The sequence below is a fragment of the Anguilla anguilla genome, chromosome 6, assembly GCF_013347855.1.
Source record: "Anguilla anguilla isolate fAngAng1 chromosome 6, fAngAng1.pri, whole genome shotgun sequence".
Taxonomy (NCBI): domain Eukaryota; kingdom Metazoa; phylum Chordata; class Actinopteri; order Anguilliformes; family Anguillidae; genus Anguilla; species Anguilla anguilla.
The window spans coordinates 46,758,060-46,779,913 of NC_049206.1; the positions used below are offsets into that span (position 1 = coordinate 46,758,060).

The 21,854-nt window shown below is 44.5% G+C and overlaps 1 protein-coding gene across 2 annotated transcripts in view; it reads left to right on the top strand.

The window, feature by feature from the left end:
- asap2b (ArfGAP with SH3 domain, ankyrin repeat and PH domain 2b) overlaps positions 1–21,477 on the top strand; it is a 28,787-nt gene extending 7,310 nt beyond the window's left edge. The window contains exons 1-28 of one of the 2 annotated variants that reach the window (XM_035421133.1): positions 266–613; positions 1,682–1,754; positions 6,674–6,819; positions 7,589–7,663; positions 9,232–9,281; positions 10,462–10,591; positions 10,757–10,842; positions 11,144–11,219; positions 11,411–11,497; positions 11,953–12,056; positions 12,522–12,591; positions 13,157–13,244; positions 13,751–13,799; positions 14,065–14,231; positions 14,621–14,754; positions 15,224–15,318; positions 15,891–16,080; positions 16,400–16,485; positions 16,630–16,745; positions 17,712–17,779; positions 17,933–18,040; positions 18,296–18,533; positions 18,972–19,112; positions 19,213–19,447; positions 19,672–19,730; positions 20,007–20,086; positions 20,217–20,336; positions 20,985–21,477. In XM_035421133.1, the coding sequence (XP_035277024.1) occupies positions 1,715–1,754; positions 6,674–6,819; positions 7,589–7,663; positions 9,232–9,281; positions 10,462–10,591; positions 10,757–10,842; positions 11,144–11,219; positions 11,411–11,497; positions 11,953–12,056; positions 12,522–12,591; positions 13,157–13,244; positions 13,751–13,799; positions 14,065–14,231; positions 14,621–14,754; positions 15,224–15,318; positions 15,891–16,080; positions 16,400–16,485; positions 16,630–16,745; positions 17,712–17,779; positions 17,933–18,040; positions 18,296–18,533; positions 18,972–19,112; positions 19,213–19,447; positions 19,672–19,730; positions 20,007–20,086; positions 20,217–20,336; positions 20,985–21,059 (2,913 nt within the window). In that variant the 5' untranslated portion in view covers positions 266–613; positions 1,682–1,714 and the 3' untranslated portion in view covers positions 21,060–21,477. Of the gene's footprint in view, positions 1–265; positions 614–1,681; positions 1,755–6,673; positions 6,820–7,588; positions 7,664–9,231; positions 9,282–10,461; positions 10,592–10,756; positions 10,843–11,143; positions 11,220–11,410; positions 11,498–11,952; positions 12,057–12,521; positions 12,592–13,156; positions 13,245–13,750; positions 13,800–14,064; positions 14,232–14,620; positions 14,755–15,223; positions 15,319–15,890; positions 16,081–16,399; positions 16,486–16,629; positions 16,746–17,711; positions 17,780–17,932; positions 18,041–18,295; positions 18,534–18,971; positions 19,113–19,212; positions 19,448–19,671; positions 19,731–20,006; positions 20,087–20,216; positions 20,337–20,984 lie in introns of those variants that run through there. The other variant, XM_035421132.1, reaches the window with a different exon arrangement.
- The last annotated feature ends 377 nt before the right edge of the window (positions 21,478–21,854 follow it).

The following is a 21,854-nucleotide window of genomic DNA, read 5'->3' on the forward strand; positions in this document are numbered from 1 at the left end:
ACAGTTGTACTTGTTGGTCATGTTAAGGCCAGGGTTGCTCAGCTATAGTCGCGCCTTCATTAAAACCACCTGGTTCCTCCAGCTGGCCCCCAGCCAATGAGGAAGCGTGACCCAGTATGCAAACAACTGATGGTTTGAGCCAAGGTTAGCCTCAGGAAACCACATATAATGGCTGTTATACTGTAAGCAGTGTGACAAGAAGGTCGACAAACTGAAACTCATTCACACAGATCTGTGCTTTGTGTAGTCTGTGCTTTTTGTCTTTCACAACGTTCTTTTTCTCCCAGCCACAGTAGGATTTAATTGTGGGCTGAAAGTGAGGAAAGAAGTCTGCGTTGAGCTGCTTTTCCTCGTAAATCCTCTCTCGTGTGGCACCACTGCAGCTATGGGAGTGGTTTTGTGGAAAGCTCTCCATTTTGAAGCTCGATAATATGACTCCGCTCTGGGTTTCAGCGAAGTTCTATGGTGTTTTACCTAGTGCCACGGAATCTTGGTCTCTGAAAGGTTTTAAACTGCATTTAAAATACCCAGTATCAGTGTCGGCGTGTTTGGTTTCCTGGCCGTCTCGCCTGTCCCTGTGTACCTGAGGAACGACAGCCCTGTGGCTGTGACGGTGAGTGCAGCTGGCCGCGTGCTGTCTGGTATGTGATTGTGTAAACGGCAAGGTGGGGCAGCGTCACGGCTCCACTCCGCAGTGCCAGGCAGTTACGGTGCGTGGGCAGAGCCAAGCAAGGATTTCATCAAACCTCCACGGTGTTATAGTGAAGATAAGCGATGTATTTTTTTAAGCAAAGGAGAAGCAAAGGCCATTTAAATGCGGTAGCCATGATGATGATGAATGGATTTCTTTTCCCTCCAAACACAGCGTAAAGTAACATGACGCTCATTTCCTATGCTGTAGTCCTGAGATGAACCTTTGCAAACGCTGCAAAAGCTGTGATTTGGCAGTATTTTAAGTTACTTTCAGGCTAAATCTTACCCAACTATCTGTTCCCCATGCAGCAACTAAGGGCATGAATGTCTGCCAAGCTAGAAGTTTATTAACCGGCATGGGGGTTAGTGACCAACGTGGTTTAGTGTCTGTAGTCCTCTCTGTGTGGCTAAGCCTCTTGTGGCTTGTGCATGGCCTATGGAAAGATACTATATAAAAGACATGCTTTTTCACAGCTTTAATGTGTCGTGTGACACATATATCATTCTGACTGTGTGTGTGTGTGTGTGTGTGCCAGTATGTGCGCAATCGTGTATGTGTGTGTGTGTGTTTGGTAAAAAAGCAAAAACATTTCAAGTTCTATTGGTATTCTAGAATGGCTTGTGACATTTATTCATTGTGGCTGGAGGCAGAGTTTTTTTTTTTTTTAATGAAACTTTGAAAAAGAAAAGGAGGAAGGTCACATCTGTCACCTTGGTGACTGGAATCTGGTGGTGAGAATGAGGTCACAGAATTAACCCTCGACACTCACTGAAACGTCAAGAGGGAAAGAGTAATAGTCTGTTAAAATTCCAGTTAAATACCTACTCGCAAAATTCACAAGACAAAGCGTTAGAGTTTGTTTTATAAGAGTCTTAATATATGTTAATTTCATTGACATATATGTGAGTGAAAGTAATGTTTAATTGACATCCCTAATCACAGATTCCATGGTGATTATTGACCCCCATGCCTCTCTCTTTTCTGCAGGCTCTGGATGGTGACCGCAGTGTGCTGCAGAAAATGAAGAAGTCAGTCAAGGCCATCAATAGCTCTGGTCTTGGTGAGTGAGACGCCCACCACTGAGTGTGTGTGTATGTGTGTGCGTGTGCGTGTGTGTGTGTGGGCGTGTATGTGTGTGTGCGTGTGCGTGTGCAGGTGTGCGTGTCCGTGTGTGTGTTGGTGTCTGTGTCCCTATTTGTGCTGTGCTAGAGTAGGTAGGTGTAGATAGTCTAAATTTTAAATAACTTGTGAGCTCATTGTGCAGATTCAGCTGTTTGTTTCCTGGGATGCATTGCTGGCTTCTCTGAACTGGAGGGACCCAAGCTGAATCCAATCCAGACTAGGCAGCCGTCTGGCAGGCTAACTCCGGGTTGTTTCCTTTTTGTTTTCTGTGCCACGCGGGGACATTTCTCCTCTGAGCAGGGCCGTAGGTATGACATTTTTAGACTACCTGGGGCCTTACAGGGTACAGATATTTGATTTGAATGGCAGTATATTTTGCCTGACCCTGAGCTCAAGGTTAATTTAAATATGCACTGCTCTCAGGACCGTTACCTGGTTACACTGGGTCATGTGATAAAGAGCGGCGAAGGGGGAGGATCAGAGTGCGGGGGAAGGTAGCATGAGCACACGGAGGGGAGGGGCTTACCTGCAGCATTCCTGCCATTCCTCGCTCCTGTAGAGGTATCTGTCCCAGCAGGCCTGCTGATCACAGGAGATGGGGCTGGAGATTCATGGCTCTTTTTCTGATAAATGCTGCATATAGATTTTGCGCAGTCACACATCTTTTAATCAAGGTATATTGATTGGTATATGTAAATAATAATAATAATAATAATAAAACTTTAATAAAGTGTCTGCAATTATCTCAAAACATTTTACAGTGAAGGGGGGAGGGGAGGTTACCTTAACTAACTTGACTATCGCACTCACCTCTGTGGTAGCCATTTTGTGCCAGAACATATTAACACATGTTAATGTGCAGTGGGCCTTTTTTTGCTTCTTAGGTCTGATCGTCATGCAAATACTTGCCATTTTAAGGCTTCCGTTAGTGTGCAAGTGCATAAAAAATTTGATTTGAGTGCTTTTTTATGAATGAGTGTAAAACTACAATGACTATCGGGTCATGTTATGACTACAAAAAAGTTGAAGCAGCGGTAGCGGCACATCCATATGAAATGTTTGCATTGAACCGTCAGCTTTTCCCTTCATCCATTTTCATTTGTCTCTTTAGCAGGAGAGATGGCGAAAGCTCTGTCTACTGTCATCAACATATGATTAGTTTTAGAATAAGTCATTGTAATTAGTGCCAGCAAAAGAAACCTCATCACACCTGATGTAGTTTTATTGGCATACAGGATGTGTCGCTGACTCATTTTTGTCATCTTCAGTTATTCAGTAATCTTCAGTTGAGTCAATTACCTTTCATCAGAAATTACTAGTAATTGCAGATTCCTTGTTTTTATGCTTCAAGGGGAAACAAAGAGGACCGCTTGAAATGTGAACGGCAGCCTTGCTAGCTGACTGTTCTTCGATCACAGATGTGTAAATTAAATAAAACTCACATCACCGCAGTGAAAGAGTGCTTAAACAGCAAGGAAAAAATCAAGAAAGGGAAACCTTATATTTCAAAAGTGCTTACTTTATTAGAATATTTATAAACTTCAGCTTCTGCCTTTTCTGCTGCCTTGATGAGAATCTGTGGACCGAAGATGTTACTTGTATCACCATTTCTGTTTTTTTCTTCTTCTTTTTTTGGCTTGTAGTTTTTACCATCAGCACAAAAGTTATACTATATTAAAGGAACAAATGCAAGGTTTTCAGTCTTTCCCTTTTTTTGGTGTTGTTTTTACATTGATATAATGCCACAGTAGAACTTCGGGTTTCTTAATTTCCTAATCTTTGTGAACCAGCGATGAGAGCTCTGCGCGATTTTATCCAGTTCAAGTTTATTTGCACAGTGCCTTTCACAGTGACACATTCAACGTCAGTTTACTATGGGAATACAAAAGAAATCTGTGCAAAAAACCAGGCCTGAACACTCAAAAATTGAGCAAATGAGATACAAATAGCACACCAGTGTGAAGAAAAACACTCAAATGGTGGCAAGGAAAAGTTCCCCGAGGGGCAGAAATCTTGAGAGGAGCCCTACAGAGGGGAGCCCATCTTCCTCTGGATCACCCGACCCCTGCTCTTAAATTAGTTTAAAAGAAATGTCTGTTTCAGATGCAGACCATGCTCTGAAATCCATTTTCGTCCCTGAGTATGAAGAGTTGTAGGACAAGTTGTCGAGCTGTAGGAGGTGCAAGCTGCGGATTTCGGCAGCGCTTTCACACGGGTGAATTTTGCCCTGTGTCCGGTCTCGCGCATTTCTGGAATTTTCCCTGTAACCACAAAACCGCAGACATGAATTCCTTTGGCTTGCTCATATTCAAGGGGTGTTCTAAGTTAAGATCGAAGACATGCAATTATGGTTTTATCCACCTGCCCTTTAAAAAACACCATAAATTCCGGGGCGGCACATTCATAGCACCCACTGTAAAGTTGCTATGAAAAGTCACACGCCCTTAGTTTTTTTTTTGGTCACAGCGAGTGCTCGGTTCTCACTGGCAGTTCGCCCACGTCATAGAGCCGCTGACATCACCGGCTTCCGTGCGTACTGCAATGCAGCTGGCCGTGCGCTGTGTCCTGTCCCCCGAAGGTGCGAGCTGCCCAAAGTAGGACACCCGATGTCGCATCTACTGCGTTAATGAGAAGGGGGGAGGGGCTTTAGGGCTCTGTCTGTTTCAGTGGCTGAGAAAAAAAATGGAGGGAGAATAAACGAGAAGGGGGAGGGAATGGGTGTGAGGAAAAAAAGGCAATGGAGGGAGGGAGAGGGGAGGGGATTGTATACACACCCTGCTTCTGCATCCACTGTTCTAACAAGGTTACTGGCACTGCATCAGAATGCAGCCCAGTTTCCTGCTTTTCATATAGTGCCGCCATATTGTTTCCTGACCAGTAATGTACGACGAGAGGGCTTGTTTGTGTCAGTTCTCAATGGAAAAGGCCATACAGTAGGAATGGGGTTTTATTAAACAAAAAGAAGGCTTCACTCAGTTTAAATTTTACAGGTTAGTTCTGCAGCAGTTTCTTAGAGTAACTGTGTACCGCCATGACTATGTACTGCCATGACCTCTAAAAACCATAATACGTCCAGCTTTGTACTGTGAGCTACTTTTTGGACTTATTACACCAATCAATCTTGGTTGATATTGCTTAACTACTTTTTTGTGTGTTCTTTGCATTCCTGGCCCTCATCAAAGTGCTTTGTTAATGCATTAATGGCATTATTAGGCAATGATACAGAACAGAAACATTGAGTCAGACTCCCGGACATTATATTCAGTAGATAGTCTGAATGTAATGCATGTAATTAATCATCAGGGCTGTTTCTTTGCTGCAATATTCTCCTATCGGTTCAGGATTGTGAATACCTGCATGTGTCATGTGATCAAGTGCAGCTGATGCATGCATGCATAGATACCTGTGATTGGGTGTGTCGGAACATTCCCAAGACACAAAGCAACCTAGAAAGCATATCCCTGGACAGTGAAAGGAAGCCAGAGAACTTGGGGAAACACACACGGACATGTGGAGAGCATTCAAACTCCAAACAGGCAGAGCCAGGATTGACTTTTGACCCTGGAAGTACAAGGTGACATGACAAACTACTGCAGTGCAAGCATGTCGCACAGACCTGGGTCAAATACATATTTGTTTTGGATTCAAATAATTTTCTATGGTTTACTGATCTTGTCTGGTGTAGTGGAACCAATGAAATACTCTCAAAAAGTGCAAACCCTGCCTTCTGGTCATATTGGCAGGCTCAATTACACCAGGCAAGATCAATAGAGCACTGAAAAGTATTTGAATCCAAAACAAATATGTATTTGACCCAGGTCTGACATCGCAGTTTATTGCAGTCATCCCCAAAAAGAAATAAGCTCCACACAATGTGCTGTACTGTGAAACAAAGGCAGTTCATGTCTTGATCTTTTTATTATTGTTATTGTTTTGACTGTGGAAATTGTACAGTTGCCAGAAAGACTACTAAGTGCAAAGATGTAAGATAATAAAAAATGATCAGCTTTTTATAGTTTGTATAGTGTGTATAATATAGAGTGGAAACAACTCCTTTGTTCTAGATTTTCTGAAGTAAACCCCAGAGATGAAATACTGTTGTGTTCTTTCTGTCTTTATGGCAGTGTCCCCCTGGTGTTCTCATTGAGCTAAATGGTGTGTTGCTTATTGGTAGTGACAGAACTCCTTCACCTAGGTACACTCTAAATCTTACAATCTACTTTGATCAGTTATGATAGCGTACTTCCTGGAATTGTGGGAGTTTGGCTCACTGTGTTAAAACTACACTTATCTAACTGTCATATCAACTGAAGCTGAGTTATGGTCCAGTTCATTTGGGGTTTATGCTTTTACTTTAAATAAATATTAGATGTTTGATATGTTGGCTCTTACTATCAGTTTTATTCCTACTCCTATTGTTATAATTTGTGAATGTAGATCATCCCCACCTGTTTGCAAGTGATTGTCTCTCCATATGAATATGGTTGGTATGTGACTGATGTGTAAACCTGGTGCTGCACTATATCTTTTTGTAACTTTTCTGAGCTGGTGTGGTGCTTATTCATATAGCTTGCATTTTTGCATTTTGGCCATCTCGACATTTATTGACACAAAGTAATTACTATGTGATTACTTATAGCATACTAGCAAGTGACCATCCTGGATTTCCATCCATTAACCTCATCATCATCATTCATCGAGGTACTAGGAAGATGTTAGGGGCGGTGCCTGTCCCTGTGTGAGTGACGCCATATTCCTGATACTGCCCCTCTGCCCGTGTCATTGGCTGTGTGCGAACTGTGGCATCTCTTATTGGTTGGATGATTGATGCATAACCCAGCTGCTTTGTCATTTCAGCCCATGTGGAGAACGAGGAGCAGTATATCCAGGCCCTGGAGAAGTTTGGGGACAACTGTGTCTGCAGGGATGATCCAGCCCTGGGATCAGGCTTCCTCAAATTTTCCGTGTTCACCAAAGAGCTCACTGCTCTGTTCAAGAACCTGGTTAGAACCTACGGAGATGGCGTAGATACACACTGTCACCCTGTCTTCTGGAAATGTCTCTCTAGCTCAGTAATCACACCTTTCTCTCCCTCGATCTTTTTCTCCTGCAATCTTACCGTCTGTTCAGTTAGAAAATATAGAGAAGTGATCCCATAGAATGTTTGCTTTATTTTTTACAAGGATGTTCAGCACTGTCATTTATCAGGGGAAATGCAATATCCTGATTACCGAAAAATCCTCTTTTCTCTCTTTATTTTTTTAAAAGGGAGACTGTTCACTGAGCTGTACTAATACAAATTGGTGAAAAGGTATAAGGGATTTTGGAGATTTGGGGCATAGGATTTGGGATGTAGTTTAGGTTCAGCAAGTGGAGAGGGGGAGCTGGAAGAGTGCGTGAATAGATGATGTTTTCTGCAACGATTTTTTATTTATTTCCTTGCTTATTTTCTATTCTGCAATTGTCAATTTATGCTTAATGGTGTTTTATTTCATTTTCAGTTTACCTTTTACTCATAACTTGTGTATGTATGGGTGAGTGGGTACTACATTTATGCATGGTTGAATCGTAGTGTTTGGACATATAGGTTTGGTTTTTAAAGCAGGATTTTAAAGGGGATTTCAGTTTTGAAAATTCTCTCACACTTTCTCAGTTTCTCATGAACTATCTCTCTTCCTTTCTCCTTTCCATGCATATTCCCAAAACATCATAAACAACGATAAAAACAAAAAGAATCTGACATCATGTCCCTCGCTCCTTCCCTCCTTCTAGTGTCAAAACATGAACAACATTATCACTTTTCCGCTGGACAGTCTGCTGAAAGGTGATCTGAAAGGTGTGAAAGGGGTAAGTTTACACTTTCTACCGACCAAACTGCACACAATGTGACCAGAACGTGACCACAACCGTATTCTGGCCGGGTGCAGGGCCTAGCGTCCTGCTGGCCCAGTCGTGGTGTTTTTAGAGCGGTGTAAGAAGTCAGGCCTGGGTACACAGCCTGGCCCTAGCTTGCCTGGCTTGGCTATTAGATTGGCCTCCTGTTGGGGCCTGTAAGTGTTAGAAGGCTGGCAGAGCATTTTAATACCGGCTACTGGACCCCGCTACCCGCCTACTGACTCCAGACCTGCCAAAAACTATGGACTACATTAGCTCTGCGCAACACAAGCTCTAATCTGAGGCTGAGGACTTCCCCCTCCTCCCACTCGTTAAATGTTTTGTTAATGTCTGTTGTTATGCTACTGGTTTCGGTAGGGCTTTATGTAGGGATGTTGTCACTCAAGCGATGAGGTAAAAGTGGAAATGGCAGAATCCCACACACCCTCACGGCTCATTTTCTTCACAGATGGTGCAAAAAAAAAGTTTTAGTTATATCTGTGGGCGTGGGGAAGCACTGTGTACGTCAAAATTGTTCCCTGTACATTAGGTATGAGGCTCCAAGAGCTCTCCTCTTACAGTCCCACATAAGTATGAAATAGGGTGTGGGTTAGCAGAGATGAGTTCAGGCGGATGGTCTGTGGGGTACAACTTATGCGGTGGGGTACACTGCAATATCGAAATGCTCAATCTCGTAACTGGGATAGTATACACATCAGTACCCCCTTCCCTTCTCTTTTTGTCCCTCCCATCCCTTTCAGTCTATCGCCCATACTCTCTTTCTTCCTCCTCATCTCTCTCTCCCTGCTCCTGTCCTACCTTCCTGCACTTCTCTCTCCCATAGTCCTCCTCACCCCACCCATTCTATTCTTTCCCCCTTGCTCTATCCCTCCCTCCCTCCCTCCCTCTCTCTCCCTCCCTGTTCCTGTTGTTTGAGCCCGGAGGCAGAGCACCCGTGGAGAGGAGGAATGAGTCCAGGCCTGTTCGTAAAGCTTAACGATCAAGTGAAACAGAGGCAGCGGCAGCGGCATCAGCCCCCGCTGTGACATCACGTCACCATGGAGAAAACCCTCTGCCCCTGAAAACACAAGCAGCCATTTAAACAAATGAAAGGATAATCCCATTGTGTCAAAGCCCGAGTGGGTTCCAGACTGATTCTCTCAGAATATTGAATGACCTCACTTTCCCGTAAACCAATCAGGTGGCAGAGAGACAGGGTGTGCATCAAATCAGCTGCGGTTTACAAGAGGTGACTTGTCTCTCCATTCCCTGCGTTCTCTGAGCAGTACTATGGCCTCACAGCATGATACCAGGGCACAGACAAACACATTTTGTTATTTTCATGGTGCTTTCTTGGGAAATAACTGTCTCTTTTTGCAGACAAATAGCAATGCTGCACCATGCCATACCTAGATGTGTTCCTGCTTCATTTTAACAGCTGTTTTCTTTCTATCTCTCTTACTTACTCTCTTTTACTAAGTTTGCAGTCTTCATTCCAATGTTCTTTGCAGTAATCTTCACAATCTGTTCTGTCCCTACAGGATCTGAAAAAGCCTTTTGATAAGGCCTGGAAAGACTATGAAACAAAAGTGTAAGATCCAATTTATATTTCTGTCATTCTTTCATTTCTACACTGTGCCATTGGAAAGGTGAACCACAAGTTTTCTGAGTGGTTGTGTGTGTGTGTATGTGTGTGTGTGCATATGCGTGTTTTTGAGTGGGGGTGTGTTCAGTATGTGCGCAATCTTGTAGTGAGTGTGTGTATACATGCCCATCTGCCTTTGAGTCCAAAATGCAAGATTTTGAGAGAAACTTTCTAAAGAAGCATTTTTCTAAATGTTATGGGTCAAAAGGCCTCAAATTCAATCTTTTAATGTAACAGCTTACTGTGGAGGAAATACAATACAGAAATAAAAATGTAAATGCATCAACATCTAAAAGCAATTTTTTAAATATATCATGAAGTACTGATAAATACAAGGGAAGTAGGGAAGTGCTCACTGTCACATATTACACTGATGCTGAAGCTTTTGGTTCACAGTCTTGAAAGCACACTTTGTGCTCATCTCTATGCAGAACAAAATGAGCCATGTTAACTTCTGTTAATAGCAATTTGGCTGAGAGAGCACTAAAACTGTGAAGATTCTGCATCATGATTAAGAGGTGATGGTGATCGTGCTAAATTACATTTGTAAGATGAAGGCACAAGTATATATTGCTGTATCTACAATCCCATTCCTTACTACAACATCAATATAACATTTACTAAAACATTAGAAAAGTTGCTAGCCACACTTAATGGACAACGTCTCAATATTGAATCCTGTCGAACTTAAACATGGTTTCTTGTTGTTTGTGTTGTTTGAGTTTGTGTTGACCTAAAAAAAATCTAATACTTCTACCCCTGATGAAAGTTGAGCAATTCTATTGAATCCTTCAATGAAATTCTGTTTTAGATGTGTATATGAAGACAACCTATTAATCTGCCACATATATTCTGTCATTACCATTGGTAAACATATTTATCCTTGTACAATAAAATACTGGATTGCATTCACCTATCGCTATGTTTCGAAGTTGGATGGTGAGTTGTAGATTCATTGAAAATATATAAATAAAATGAAGATGTATATTAAGGGAGCAAGCTGAGTTCTTCCCTGTGAAGATTGTTCACATTTGCATCCCTTACTTGCATATTTGTGAGTGCATTGAAGTAGCCAGCTGTTGCATTTGTTGGCGTGACGTTGCTAACGGCGACCTCGTCCCTGCAGCACGAAGATCGAGAAGGAGAAGAAGGAGCACGCGAAGCAGCACGGGATGATCCGCACCGAAATCAGCGGTGGCGAGATCGCCGAGGAGATGGAGAAAGAGAGGCGTCTCTTCCAGCTGCAGATGTGCGAGGTGCGTGTGTTCGTGGTCATTGATGTGTGAACTCTAACCTCCTGCCTTTAGGGGGCGCAGTCCGGGCTTTGTTGGAGTCACAAATTTTCCTTTTTTTCCCAGAATATGAATGATTGGTTAGTTGTTCCTTTTTTGTTCCCTTTTTTGAAATATTTCTTTTTGCAGTATCTCCTCAAAGTGAACGAAATTAAAGTCAAGAAGGGCGTCGACTTACTCCAGAACCTCATCAAATATTTTCATGCGCAGTGCAAGTATGTCATACATTTCTCACATTTCTTACTTAGTGTGTTTGCATAATTACCGGAATGTCCTGTGTCAGAAGATCCATGCATTTCTTCCCTTCTGTGAAACATCACATGTTCTGCTTACCTCATCTTTGTGAAACACCACATGTTCTGCTTACCTCATCTTTGTGAAACACCCCATGTTCTGCTTACCTCACCTCTGTGAAGACCACACGTTCTGCTTTCCTTATCTTTGTGAAACGCCACATGTTCTGCTCACCTCACCTCTGTGAAAGACCACATGTTCTTCTTTCCTGTCTGTCCTCAGCTTCTTCCAAGATGGGCTGAAGGCAGTGGAAAACCTCAAACCCTCAATTGAGAAACTGGCCACAGACTTGGTAGCGGTAAGACTGGTTTTTTCTGTCATTGTTAAACACTTCCCATTGGTTCTCACAGGTGTGTTTTGCTGCCAGTTCAGAAATCCATTACTTTAAATGCCCGGTGCTCTATGGCGAACAACAAAGCACTTGCGCAATACAGTCACTCCCTGATGCTGAATTAGGTGCTTGTCTCCCACCTCCACCCGTATTATCAGATCAAACAGACTCAGGATGGAGAGCGGAAGCAGCTCGCCCAGCTACGGGACCTTCTGAAGGCCTCCTTGCAGGCGGAGCCAAAAGAGGTGAGTCCTGCTTCACCTGAAGAAACAGGGAAAGGTAATGCCCTGGGCCTGTGTGTGTGTGTGTGTGTGTGTGTGAGTGAGTGAGTGAGTGAGTGTGTCTGTGTGTGTGTGTATGCGTGTCTGTCTGTGTGTGTGTGTATGTCTGCATGCGTTTGTCTGTCTGTCTGTGTGTAAGTGTTTGTATATGTGTGTGTCTGTCTGTCTGTCTGTGGCGTGCATGTGTGTGTCTGAGCCTATGTGAGTGTGAATGACTGTATGTGTCTCTATTGCTTTTGTCTGCTTGCTTTTGGTATCACTATCACAAGGTGTTTGATGTGGGCTATGTGATGGAGGGAGGACATCGAAGCAGCTTACGTACTGTATGTTTTTTTTTGTATCTCAATCACTGTAAATGTATAAACAAAGTTGTCTTCTGATTTCATTACTAATGTGTGTTTTTTTTACTGCTGTGTAAGGACTCCCAGGCACGGCAGAACGCCTCTTACAGTTTGCACCAACTCCAGGGAAACAAGGAACATGGCACAGAGCGCAACGGCTTCCTGTTCAAGAAGAGTGACGGGTAAGCGAGCAGAGCCTCCCCAGTGTCTCGCTATGACTGCTTACCCATAATGCACCATGGCCGTAAAACCTCAGCTTCATGCAAATTTGTAGAACTGAGGATACATTTCTGATGCACCGAGGCTACGATAACTGTGGTAATGGCCTGTAAGGTGATATATTCCATATGTGCATGCACAAAACCAAAGGAGAGTCCACACAAAAGATAAATGTTCAGTGTGCGGGGGAAAATATATCAATCATATAATCATATTTTCATTAGAGATGAACCAGCATTGTGCTTAATGTTATGATAAATGCATGAATAAGTATCCATTCAGTATTGTAATAAGAACGTTTTGATTTATTATGTGTGCATGATATTCATATTGTGAGATTGCATTATATTGTGAGCATTGCTGTGAGCACAGGCACAGTTAATTGTGGGAATGTGACTGTTGACTCCCTGACTGCCTTCCTCCTCCAGGCTCAGGAAAGTGTGGCAGAAGAGAAGGTGTTCTGTGAGGAACGGGTACCTGAGCATCTGCCATGGAACGGTGAGACGCATCGCCATCTACTTTGCTTGGGACTCAATGTTGCATGAATCTTATCTGGAGAATCTCAATGAATCAGTGAATCTTAAGCAACGAATCAGCTTTCCACAAAGAACCAATCAAAAGCTGAGGAGAACAGGGGTGGGTTAGGCATGGTTTGACTGTCAATTTTGTTTGGTTTTATTTGGTTTGAGTCAATCAATTGACTCTAGTTAGTGTCATTAGTGGACCATTTAATCCTGTATGTTCTGCCATTATTACAGATGTCGCTTTTACAAAAAGCATTTTTCAAATGACTAAACAGTAAACTATAATTGAAAATTACATTTGTGGTTTAACAAACTAATTTTCCTCAATTATTGTTCTTATTTCTGCCACACCTGTTACTGTTTCCCCGTCAATGCACCTAAACAGAAAGAGTGGAGCTTTTTTAATAAATTGCTGGGATGGAAATATCGGAGATGCGGATATACCACCCCCATCCCCCCGAATCGAAAATAACATGGAAAACGAGAGTGCCTTGTTTGCTTCCGTTTCCTGAGTTTTCTTGGGTTTTTTTTTTGGCTAGGGGACCAGACCTCCCGCTAAGCTGAACCTTTTAACCTGCCAAGTGAAATGCAACCCAGATGAGAAGAAAAGCTTCGATCTTATATCACGTAGGTGGACTCAACATTCACCACGCTCTGTCCCCCCCCTAAATGCCAAGACTACATTTTACACCCTTCATGCACCTCAGGTTTTCTACAGAAGCATTGAGATAAAATAATATAATGATATTACATGGTAAACACTGACAATATCATGTAGGCTCACATGTATTTCTAGGTAATTAAAGAAATGATAGCCATCATGTGTTTGTTAGCATTGTCAACTTTTCAGAAGCAGAAACAAATTCCTCAGGATTTAGTAGTAAATAATGATGTCAGTGCTATCAGTTATAGAGCTGAGAAGTCAGCACAGCTGAGACTTTTTAACTGCTTCAAAATGGCTGCAGTTTATTATGTAATGATTGAAAGTTTTACTGGGGCTGCAGGTGATGTTCCGTAAGTCCTGCCTCATTTCTTTGTCTCCGCCTCCCACTTCCACTGCCCCGCCTCCTGTGTGCCTGATGTGCGATTCACACCTCTCTGCCTACTTCTGATCACCTTTCCCTCTCCTGCAGATGACCGGACGTATCACTTCCAGACGGAGGACGAGCGGGAATGTCAGATGTGAGATCCGTCTGGTCTTTTATACGGATGTAGAGTGCGTGTGCTCACTGGCGTGTTGTGTTTGCGTGTGCGAGCGCGTGTTCGCGCACCCATGAATGGCATGCGCCTGTTGTTGCAACGTGTGTGTGAGACTGCCCTCTAGTGATCACTCTTTGCCTGTTCCCACACACCCTCCGCATTCATTACCGGGCCTTCTGCAGATGCCGTTGTCCCGGCAACCCTGCCCTGACCCCGCGTTAACCCTGTGGCTGCCCTGTCCTTTCAGATGGATATCTGTGCTGCAGAACAGCAAGGAGGAAGCCCTGAGCGACGCCTTCAAGGGCGATCAGAATGAGGGGGAGAACAACATCGTGCAGGAGCTGACCAAGGCCATCCTGGGGGAGGTGAAGAGGATGTCAGGGAACGACGTGTGCGGCGACTGCGGAGCGCCGAGTGAGTAACAGAGGAGGCTGCTGGGACGTGCAAAGAGCAAAGCATTGTGGGTTTCTGCTGAGTTTAATTCTCAACCCTTTCGGATCGATTCAAAAGCAGCAGCCAGTGCTGGTCCTGGAGAACCGCAGATTCTGCAGCCCTTAATTGATCAATTAAAGTAGTTCATTTAGGTTATTTTTTATGGCAAAAAGCAAAACCAGCTGACCCTTTGACTCTCCAGGACCAGTGCTGGCAAATTCTGATCGAAACAAATACTGGTTCAGATATACAGTATGTACGTTGGTGGTTGTCCGGCTCTTGCATATGTTTGCATATGCATGATTCATGTTGCTCTTAATTGGAGAAAGCACTGTAAATCATTTCATTAAGTGTCTCTGATCCGCAACCAGATCCTACCTGGCTCTCCACTAACCTGGGAATCCTGATATGCATCGAATGTTCTGGGATTCATCGGGAAATGGGCGTTCACTACTCTCGGATACAATCTCTGACGCTGGATGATCTCGGAACGTCTGAACTCTTGGTAAATATTGGGATGTGAATTAACCTCACGCAGTGCTGAGGAAACGTACTCTGTTTTTACCCCACTTCCTCCCCAGTCTGGAATGCCCGGTCACATGTCCAATCAGCAATTGTTTTGGATTCCATTAGAAAACACAACATATAATGCAGGCTTTCCCTCATATTGTTTACATTCTTATCTCCATGTGATTGATATCAAGAACCACATTTGATTGGATATTTTTTATACTTAATTGCTATTACGGGGGTGGGGGGGGGTGGTATGTGTTTTGGTTTAGTAGTCAGCACTTAATACTGCCACAGTAAATACATTTGGAAAAAGAAATGAATGATATGGGAAGAGAAATGAAACTTAGTGCTGGTTAAAAATACACAGGCCCTCCCTGATTCTGGTAGCTGGGCTGTTCAAAGTATCATAATTAGAGAGGGTTTCCTTGGTTAGTCATGCTTCTTTATCCACACGTGTGCAGCTGGCCAAGAACGTGGGGAATGCAGGCTTTAACGAGATCATGGAGGCGCGTCTGTCAGAAGAAGGAGTGGCCAAACCTGAACCTACCAGTGACATGTGAGTCAGGATGACAGACTCCGCCCCCGCATGCTCCTCTGTGCATGAATATATCAACGCTCAACACATTCTAAAATCCTGAATGCCGAACAAATGGCTAATTATTACAATTAGCCTACAGGTGCTCGCTAGGTTTAGGCCAAACAGAGAAAACCTCCACACAGTGGCAGAGTGACAGATAGCTTTGGCTATACCTGCACACAATGCATGCAATGGGTTCATATTCAGGCAGTACAGAATGAAAGTGGCTGGGTCCTCCCTCAGTAGACATGGAAGCATGCTGCATGCTTTGGTTGTGCATATAGAGGCATAGCTATACATTGGCTTCTCTGTCACTGCACTGTTCTGTGTTGGTGTACATTAACCCTCACTTGTGTTACAGAATCTTTATTGCCCCTTTGAATACATTTTTACTGTGTTTTTCCTTGTCAGCACTGATTTTCAAACTGACATTGTTCCTAAATGCTGTTTATTTTAAGAAAGAGAGCACCTATTAGCATTGCTGCATGGTATGGTTTTCTGCAGTGTTGAAGCCTCCGTCTGACTCCTCCTCCTCCTCCTGTCCGCTACAGGCAGGTGCGTAAGGACTACATCATGGCCAAGTACACGGAGAAGCGCTTCGCCCAGAGGAAGTGTGCCGACAACTCGTCCAAACTGCGCGCCCTGCGCGATGCGGTGAAGAGCCGGGACATCTTCGCCCTGATCCAGGTGTACACCGAAGGGGTGGACCTGATGGAGCCCATTCCGATGGCCAATGAGCACGTGAGTATGGACGAGGGGCGGAGAAGGGCTTCCCTCCTTCTTTGAAGCTTCTTATGAAGAGATACTTAAAGCCCAATGACCTGGATCTCATTTATTGATTATGATGATCAGTAATGTATTACATATCATATGTCATCATTCATAACATGTCAGCAGTTCACATGAAGCAAGCCTTGTGTTGCAGATTTACCCTGATTGACTTTTAACCATACGTTTATTCCTGCGTCTTTAAAGCTGAACAGAGCTTCACGTGAGCTTCACCTCTGCTTCCTCAGTGTTCCACAGATCTCATCTGTGTCTCTTCTCCTCTCTTGTTCAGGAGCCAGGGGAGACAGCGCTTCATCTGGCTGTGCGGCTAGTGGACCGGACCTCGCTCCACATCGTGGACTTCCTGACCCAGAACAGGCGAGTAGGCTGCAGAACAGACCAATGAGGGGTGGGGGGTAGGGCAAAGCCTGTGTGATCAAGGCATTTGACTGGATGCCAGTGTGTTTCTCTCTACTGTTCTGCCTGTCTCAATCTCACCTCTATCTCACCTGTGTCTCCCAGTGGGAACCTGAATAAGCAGACAGCCAAAGGCAGCACCGCCTTGCACTACTGCTGCCTGACGGACAACAGCGAGTGCCTGAAACTGCTGCTGCGAGGCAAAGCATCCATAGACATTGGTAAGTGTCTGCATGGTGGGGGGGGGGGGGGGGGGGGAGGGGGGGGAGAGAGAGAGGAGGAGCATTCAGCAGCATCTTTTCTTGTGTTCTGTAACATCTTCAAACACAATAAGAACAGATTGGGCTTGTCCAAGCTGCAGGGGGAATGGAGAACATAACACAACCATGTATGAAACCACTTAAAATCAAAGGGGAGAGTATACAGTGGGCTCCAAAATGTTTGGGACAAAGACATTTTTATTGATTTGGCTCTGTACTCTTTTAGATTAATTTTACATTTGCAATTAAACAATACACCAGTGGTTAAAGTTCAGATTCCCTGCTTTACTTAAAGGGTATTTTTATACATTTTGGTTTCATTTAGAAATGACAGCAGTTTTTATACACAGTCCCCCTTTTTCAGGGCACCATAATGTTTGGGACAAATGGCTTCACAGGTGTTTCTGATTAGTCAGGTGTGTGCAGTTGCTTCCTTAGTGCAATTATACGAGTTTACAGGATGTAGACTTTTCTAGGCTTTTCATTGCCTTTGAAGTCAACATGTTGTCTTCAAATTGCCGGTTGTCAACATGAAAACCAAGGTTGCGCACATGAAAGTCAAGGAAGCCATAAGAAATAAGGGAAAACATAGCCCAAACCTTATGCTTAACAAAATCAGCTGTTCGGAAGATCGCTAAGAAGAAAGAGAGCACCGGTGAGTTCAGTAATCGCAAAGCTGAGAATGTGCACTTTATTGACATCTGCCTCATTCAGTGACAAATCTAAAATTGTGCACAGCCAAACCACGATTTAAAAAAAGAAAGTCTTTGTCTCAAAGAGCTCACTGTCATAATATTTATCCATCTAGCAGAGCAGGACCAGCAGCTGTGCTTAAGCAGGTTGGGGCCTCAGCTGAGTGACAGCTCAGTGTCACCCCTGCATGTTCGCCTATCCACCAGGGTAACACTATTTGATTTGCGTGCGCAGTTAACGAGGCCGGGGAGACCGCGCTGGACCTCGCCAAGCGACTGAGACACACACAGTGTGAGGAGCTGGTGAGTGCGTCTGCTTCCCACTCATACAGCGAGCTCAGAAGCTAGGATAATTTAAGGAACACATTTAAGAATGTTCTGGAAAGACTCGATGACCCACATAAAAGTTGATTTACTCAACATTGGTCTTTGTTTTGCCGCTGTTGTGATTGACAGCTGACCCAAGCTCTGGGGGGGAAGTTCAATGCCCGCGTGCACGTGGAGTACGAGTGGCGACTGCATCACGAGGACCTGGATGAGAGTGACGATGACATGGAGGACAAGGTGGGCTGCCTCATTGCCTGCCTGTTGAGAATTCTCCTAATTCCAGTTAGGAACATAGACAATAAATCATCTACTCTGGTTTTTGACTGCAAAAATGTATTTGCATGATAAAAAATAGTAATGAGTGTATATTAGGTCCGTAGGGTTGGTTGATTATCAAAATAATTTCAGTAAATGACCTTCCAGTCAAATTCATTGCAACATCATGATGATGATGACAATGATGATAATGAAGATGATGATGTCTGTGCTTAGCCTATCCCCAACCGTCGCGAAGAGCGTCCGGTCAGCTGCTTCGTGCCGGGCACGCACCCCCTGCAGCCGAACATGACCTCCCTGGCGCGGGACGCGGCAAACTTAGCCAGAGACCGACAGAGGAGCTTCATCCCCAGCATGATCAGCAACGAGACCTACGGAACCTTCCTGAACCTCTCCCCCCCCGGACTGCCCGGCATCCCAGGCCCCCAGCTGCCGCCCCGGACCGTGAGCAAAGGTGAGCCAGGGAGCAGCTGGCAATGCTCTGCAGGGTTCAGCATGTCTTTAACAAGAATCTGCTTTTAAATGGAAATTCACAACGCTAATGTGTGGGGACCATTTCAGACAGTAAACTTGAAGTGGTCTGTGCTGGAACTCATGGGGTTTATTAGTCTGGCTTAGTCCACAGTTGGGGTGTCAGACTCTTTAAAAGGCACAGACACTTGTAAAATGTAATAAAACTGGTAGTTCACAGAAGAAACTGGTAGTTTAAAGTCTCATCAATTTAGGCATGCAAGAATGGCCATCAAGTATGACCCCTTTAATAGCTCCTTCGCATGCCTGGGAGTTTATGAATTAATGGCATGTACACATTGACTTATGCATGTACATGTGTGTTTGAGGTTGTAGATCGTTGAGGATCTTAATCTCTGGAGATTTTTCTTTGTTCCTTTAGGACCGCCCCCAGTACCGAGCCATGGAATTCAATCTGGCTTGGCGTCGTGGAAGAACGACACCGTGGAGGTTGTGGGCCGACAGAGATCCTCCTCAGACCCACAAAATCTCTACCCCCAGGAATCCCCCACGGCTACATATGGTAGGTTCCAGTGCCTCCATCTCTGCACTCCCATAATGCATTTGTTTCTGCATCTTCAGTGTTGTTTTAGTAATATTATGTGTCTGCCTTTCCTGTACAGTTCTCCCACCAGTTCCACCACCACCTCCATTACCAAAATCAATGAGCAGGCCGGTGCCACCAGCACCCCCAATGCCCCCCATGACTACTCTGCCCCCTGTGCCCACGGTCAAGTTCATCCCACCCCCGCCCCCGCTGCCTGGCCCACCTCCACCCCCCCTGGCTGGCCCGCCTCCACCCCCACTGCCAGGCCCACCCCCCAGCAGACCACCAAATATTCCCAAATCTCCCAGCAGGTGAGCCCCTCCCGCCCACCCACTGTATCCACACACTGCACCACACACTGCACCATACACTGCCCCCACACTCTGCACCAACCACTATATAATACGGTGTAGCACACACTGAACCCTACACTGCACCACACACTGCATCACGACTACGGTTTCGCCTGACTGTAAAACATTAAAAGACACAGAGGGTTCCTGCTAAGTGTAATGGGCCTTTGTGTTGGTTTCAGAAGAGAGAAATCCGTCAATATGGGAGCTCCTTTCATGTCCAGACCAGCCGACAGACCAGGTGAATACAAACTGTCATATCCACCGGTGTGGATCGGATAAATCCTGTCTGTGGAAGTGTGCAATGTGAAAGCACCTGAGATTACATTAGTCAGAGAAAGTCTTCATTCTAGCATATCTCTCCTCCTCCTCTTCTTGTGTGGTCCTACTTGCACTTTCTTTCAACTTAAATCAAGCACACGTTTTTAATGTAGTGAGAAATTGGCACTCATTTTTTCACCAGAACAGATAAAGATTTTTTTTTCACTGTGATGTCATATCCTGTTTTTGTGGGCAGGAAAGGAAGCCCCTGGATCCTCTAAGAGCTCGTCGGGCAGGACTCAACCTCCTGCAACGATGCCTCGGACCACCCAGCAGGTGAGACCCCGCCCCTGTTCCTGGAGTTCACAAGACTTTCAGCTCCTCCCTCCTTTGCGCAGGTCTACTGTGGTAAACTTTCATCTGGCATAGAATGAAATATTTGCTTGGTTTGTTTTTTGTGTTTCAGAAACAGAAGGTTCAGAGGGTGAAAGCCATCTATAACTGTGATGCTGATAACCCTGATGAGCTCACATTCAAAGAGGGAGAGGTGATTGTGGTGGATGGGGAAGAGGACCATGAGTGGTGGGTGAGTACATGAGTGTCAGTAACTAACCTCCCTGTATGGGTGCCCGTGTCAGTTTAATAATCACACTGTCAGTGCTGATTTGTGTATTTGCCTACAGTGACTGACATCACTTCCAGTGAGTATCCACAGTAACTATGTGTGATATAAATCAATATAATATACAGACATTTTTGGAGGAAGTCCTTTGCCTGAGGGTCACACACATGGATGTACATATGAATTTCAATGACAGTGAGATACTTCTCCATGCAGCCCTTCTGCATGAAGCTCTTCTCACTGATGCCGTCTTGTGAAGCTCTGATACCATGTCCTCTGAAGCTCATTCACTGAAACATTGCTCTGTGAAGCTCTTCTCTCTGATACCCTGTCCTGTAAAGTTCTTCTCTCTGATACCCTGCTCTGTGAAGCTCTTCTCTCTGATGCCCTGTCCTCTGAACCTCATTCACTGAAGCACTGCTCTGTGAAGCTCTTCTCTCTGATACCCTGTCCTCTTAACCTCATTCTCTGAAGCACTGCTCTGTGAAGCTCTTCTCTCTTGATGCCCTGTCCTCTGAACCTCATTCACTGAAGCACTGCTCTGTGAAGCTCTTCTCTCTGATGCCAGCTGTGCTGCCCTACCCTGATGCCCTGCGCCGTGTTGTATTGCAGTACGGCCACGTGGAGGGCGATCCGGTGAGGAGGGGCGTTTTCCCTGTGACGTTTGTGCACTTCATCACAGACTGACGGAGGAGAGTTCTCCACCCGTGTGCTGAGGGAGGCCTGCTTGTACCAGCTCCACCACCCCTGGATGATCTTCCATACCCACAGTTACTCCTCCATCAGCAACAGGACATTCGACCGCTGGAGTCAGGGCTCGCAGGAACATTTTTACTCGTGAACTGTATATATTTTTAAAACATCATGGACAATGTCTTTCTGCAGGATATGCACTTTTACATATGTTTTCGTTTTTGTTGGTCTTAAAACTGAAAAGAAAAAGGAACTGAATGTTTCGTCAAAGTTTAACGAACACCACTCCGTTCAAGCAGATGTGAACTGGAGGATTGATCAGTAACCACCGTGCAGGGAACGACATGGGAACAGAAAGAATGTGTGTACTTTTGGGATTTTTTTGTACGCAAATACAGAATTTTACTACTGACGTTCTCGACGTGGTTTGCTTATAGGACATCTTTAAAATACAGAAAGTCACCATTGGACACCCCACTGGAATCGAGTAAGATTTTACTATGGTCCTGATAACCTAAGAATTTGTGTGCTGTTGGGGACACTCTCCCATATCTGATAGACTGTGGCATTTGGGCAGCAGCATTCCTAGTCTGTAGAAGGGTTCATTATGCAGATCTGACAAAAAGGGAACTCCACAAACATACCATCCTGAAAGTGTAGTATAAGTAAGGGGTAAGTGGTAAGTGAACACAGTGGTGAATAATTTACCCTGCACATGGGATTCTGTGCAGCATCACTGTTCCCAATTCTAGCCATTACCCTGCGGAATTTTATGAGCTGGGTGCAGCT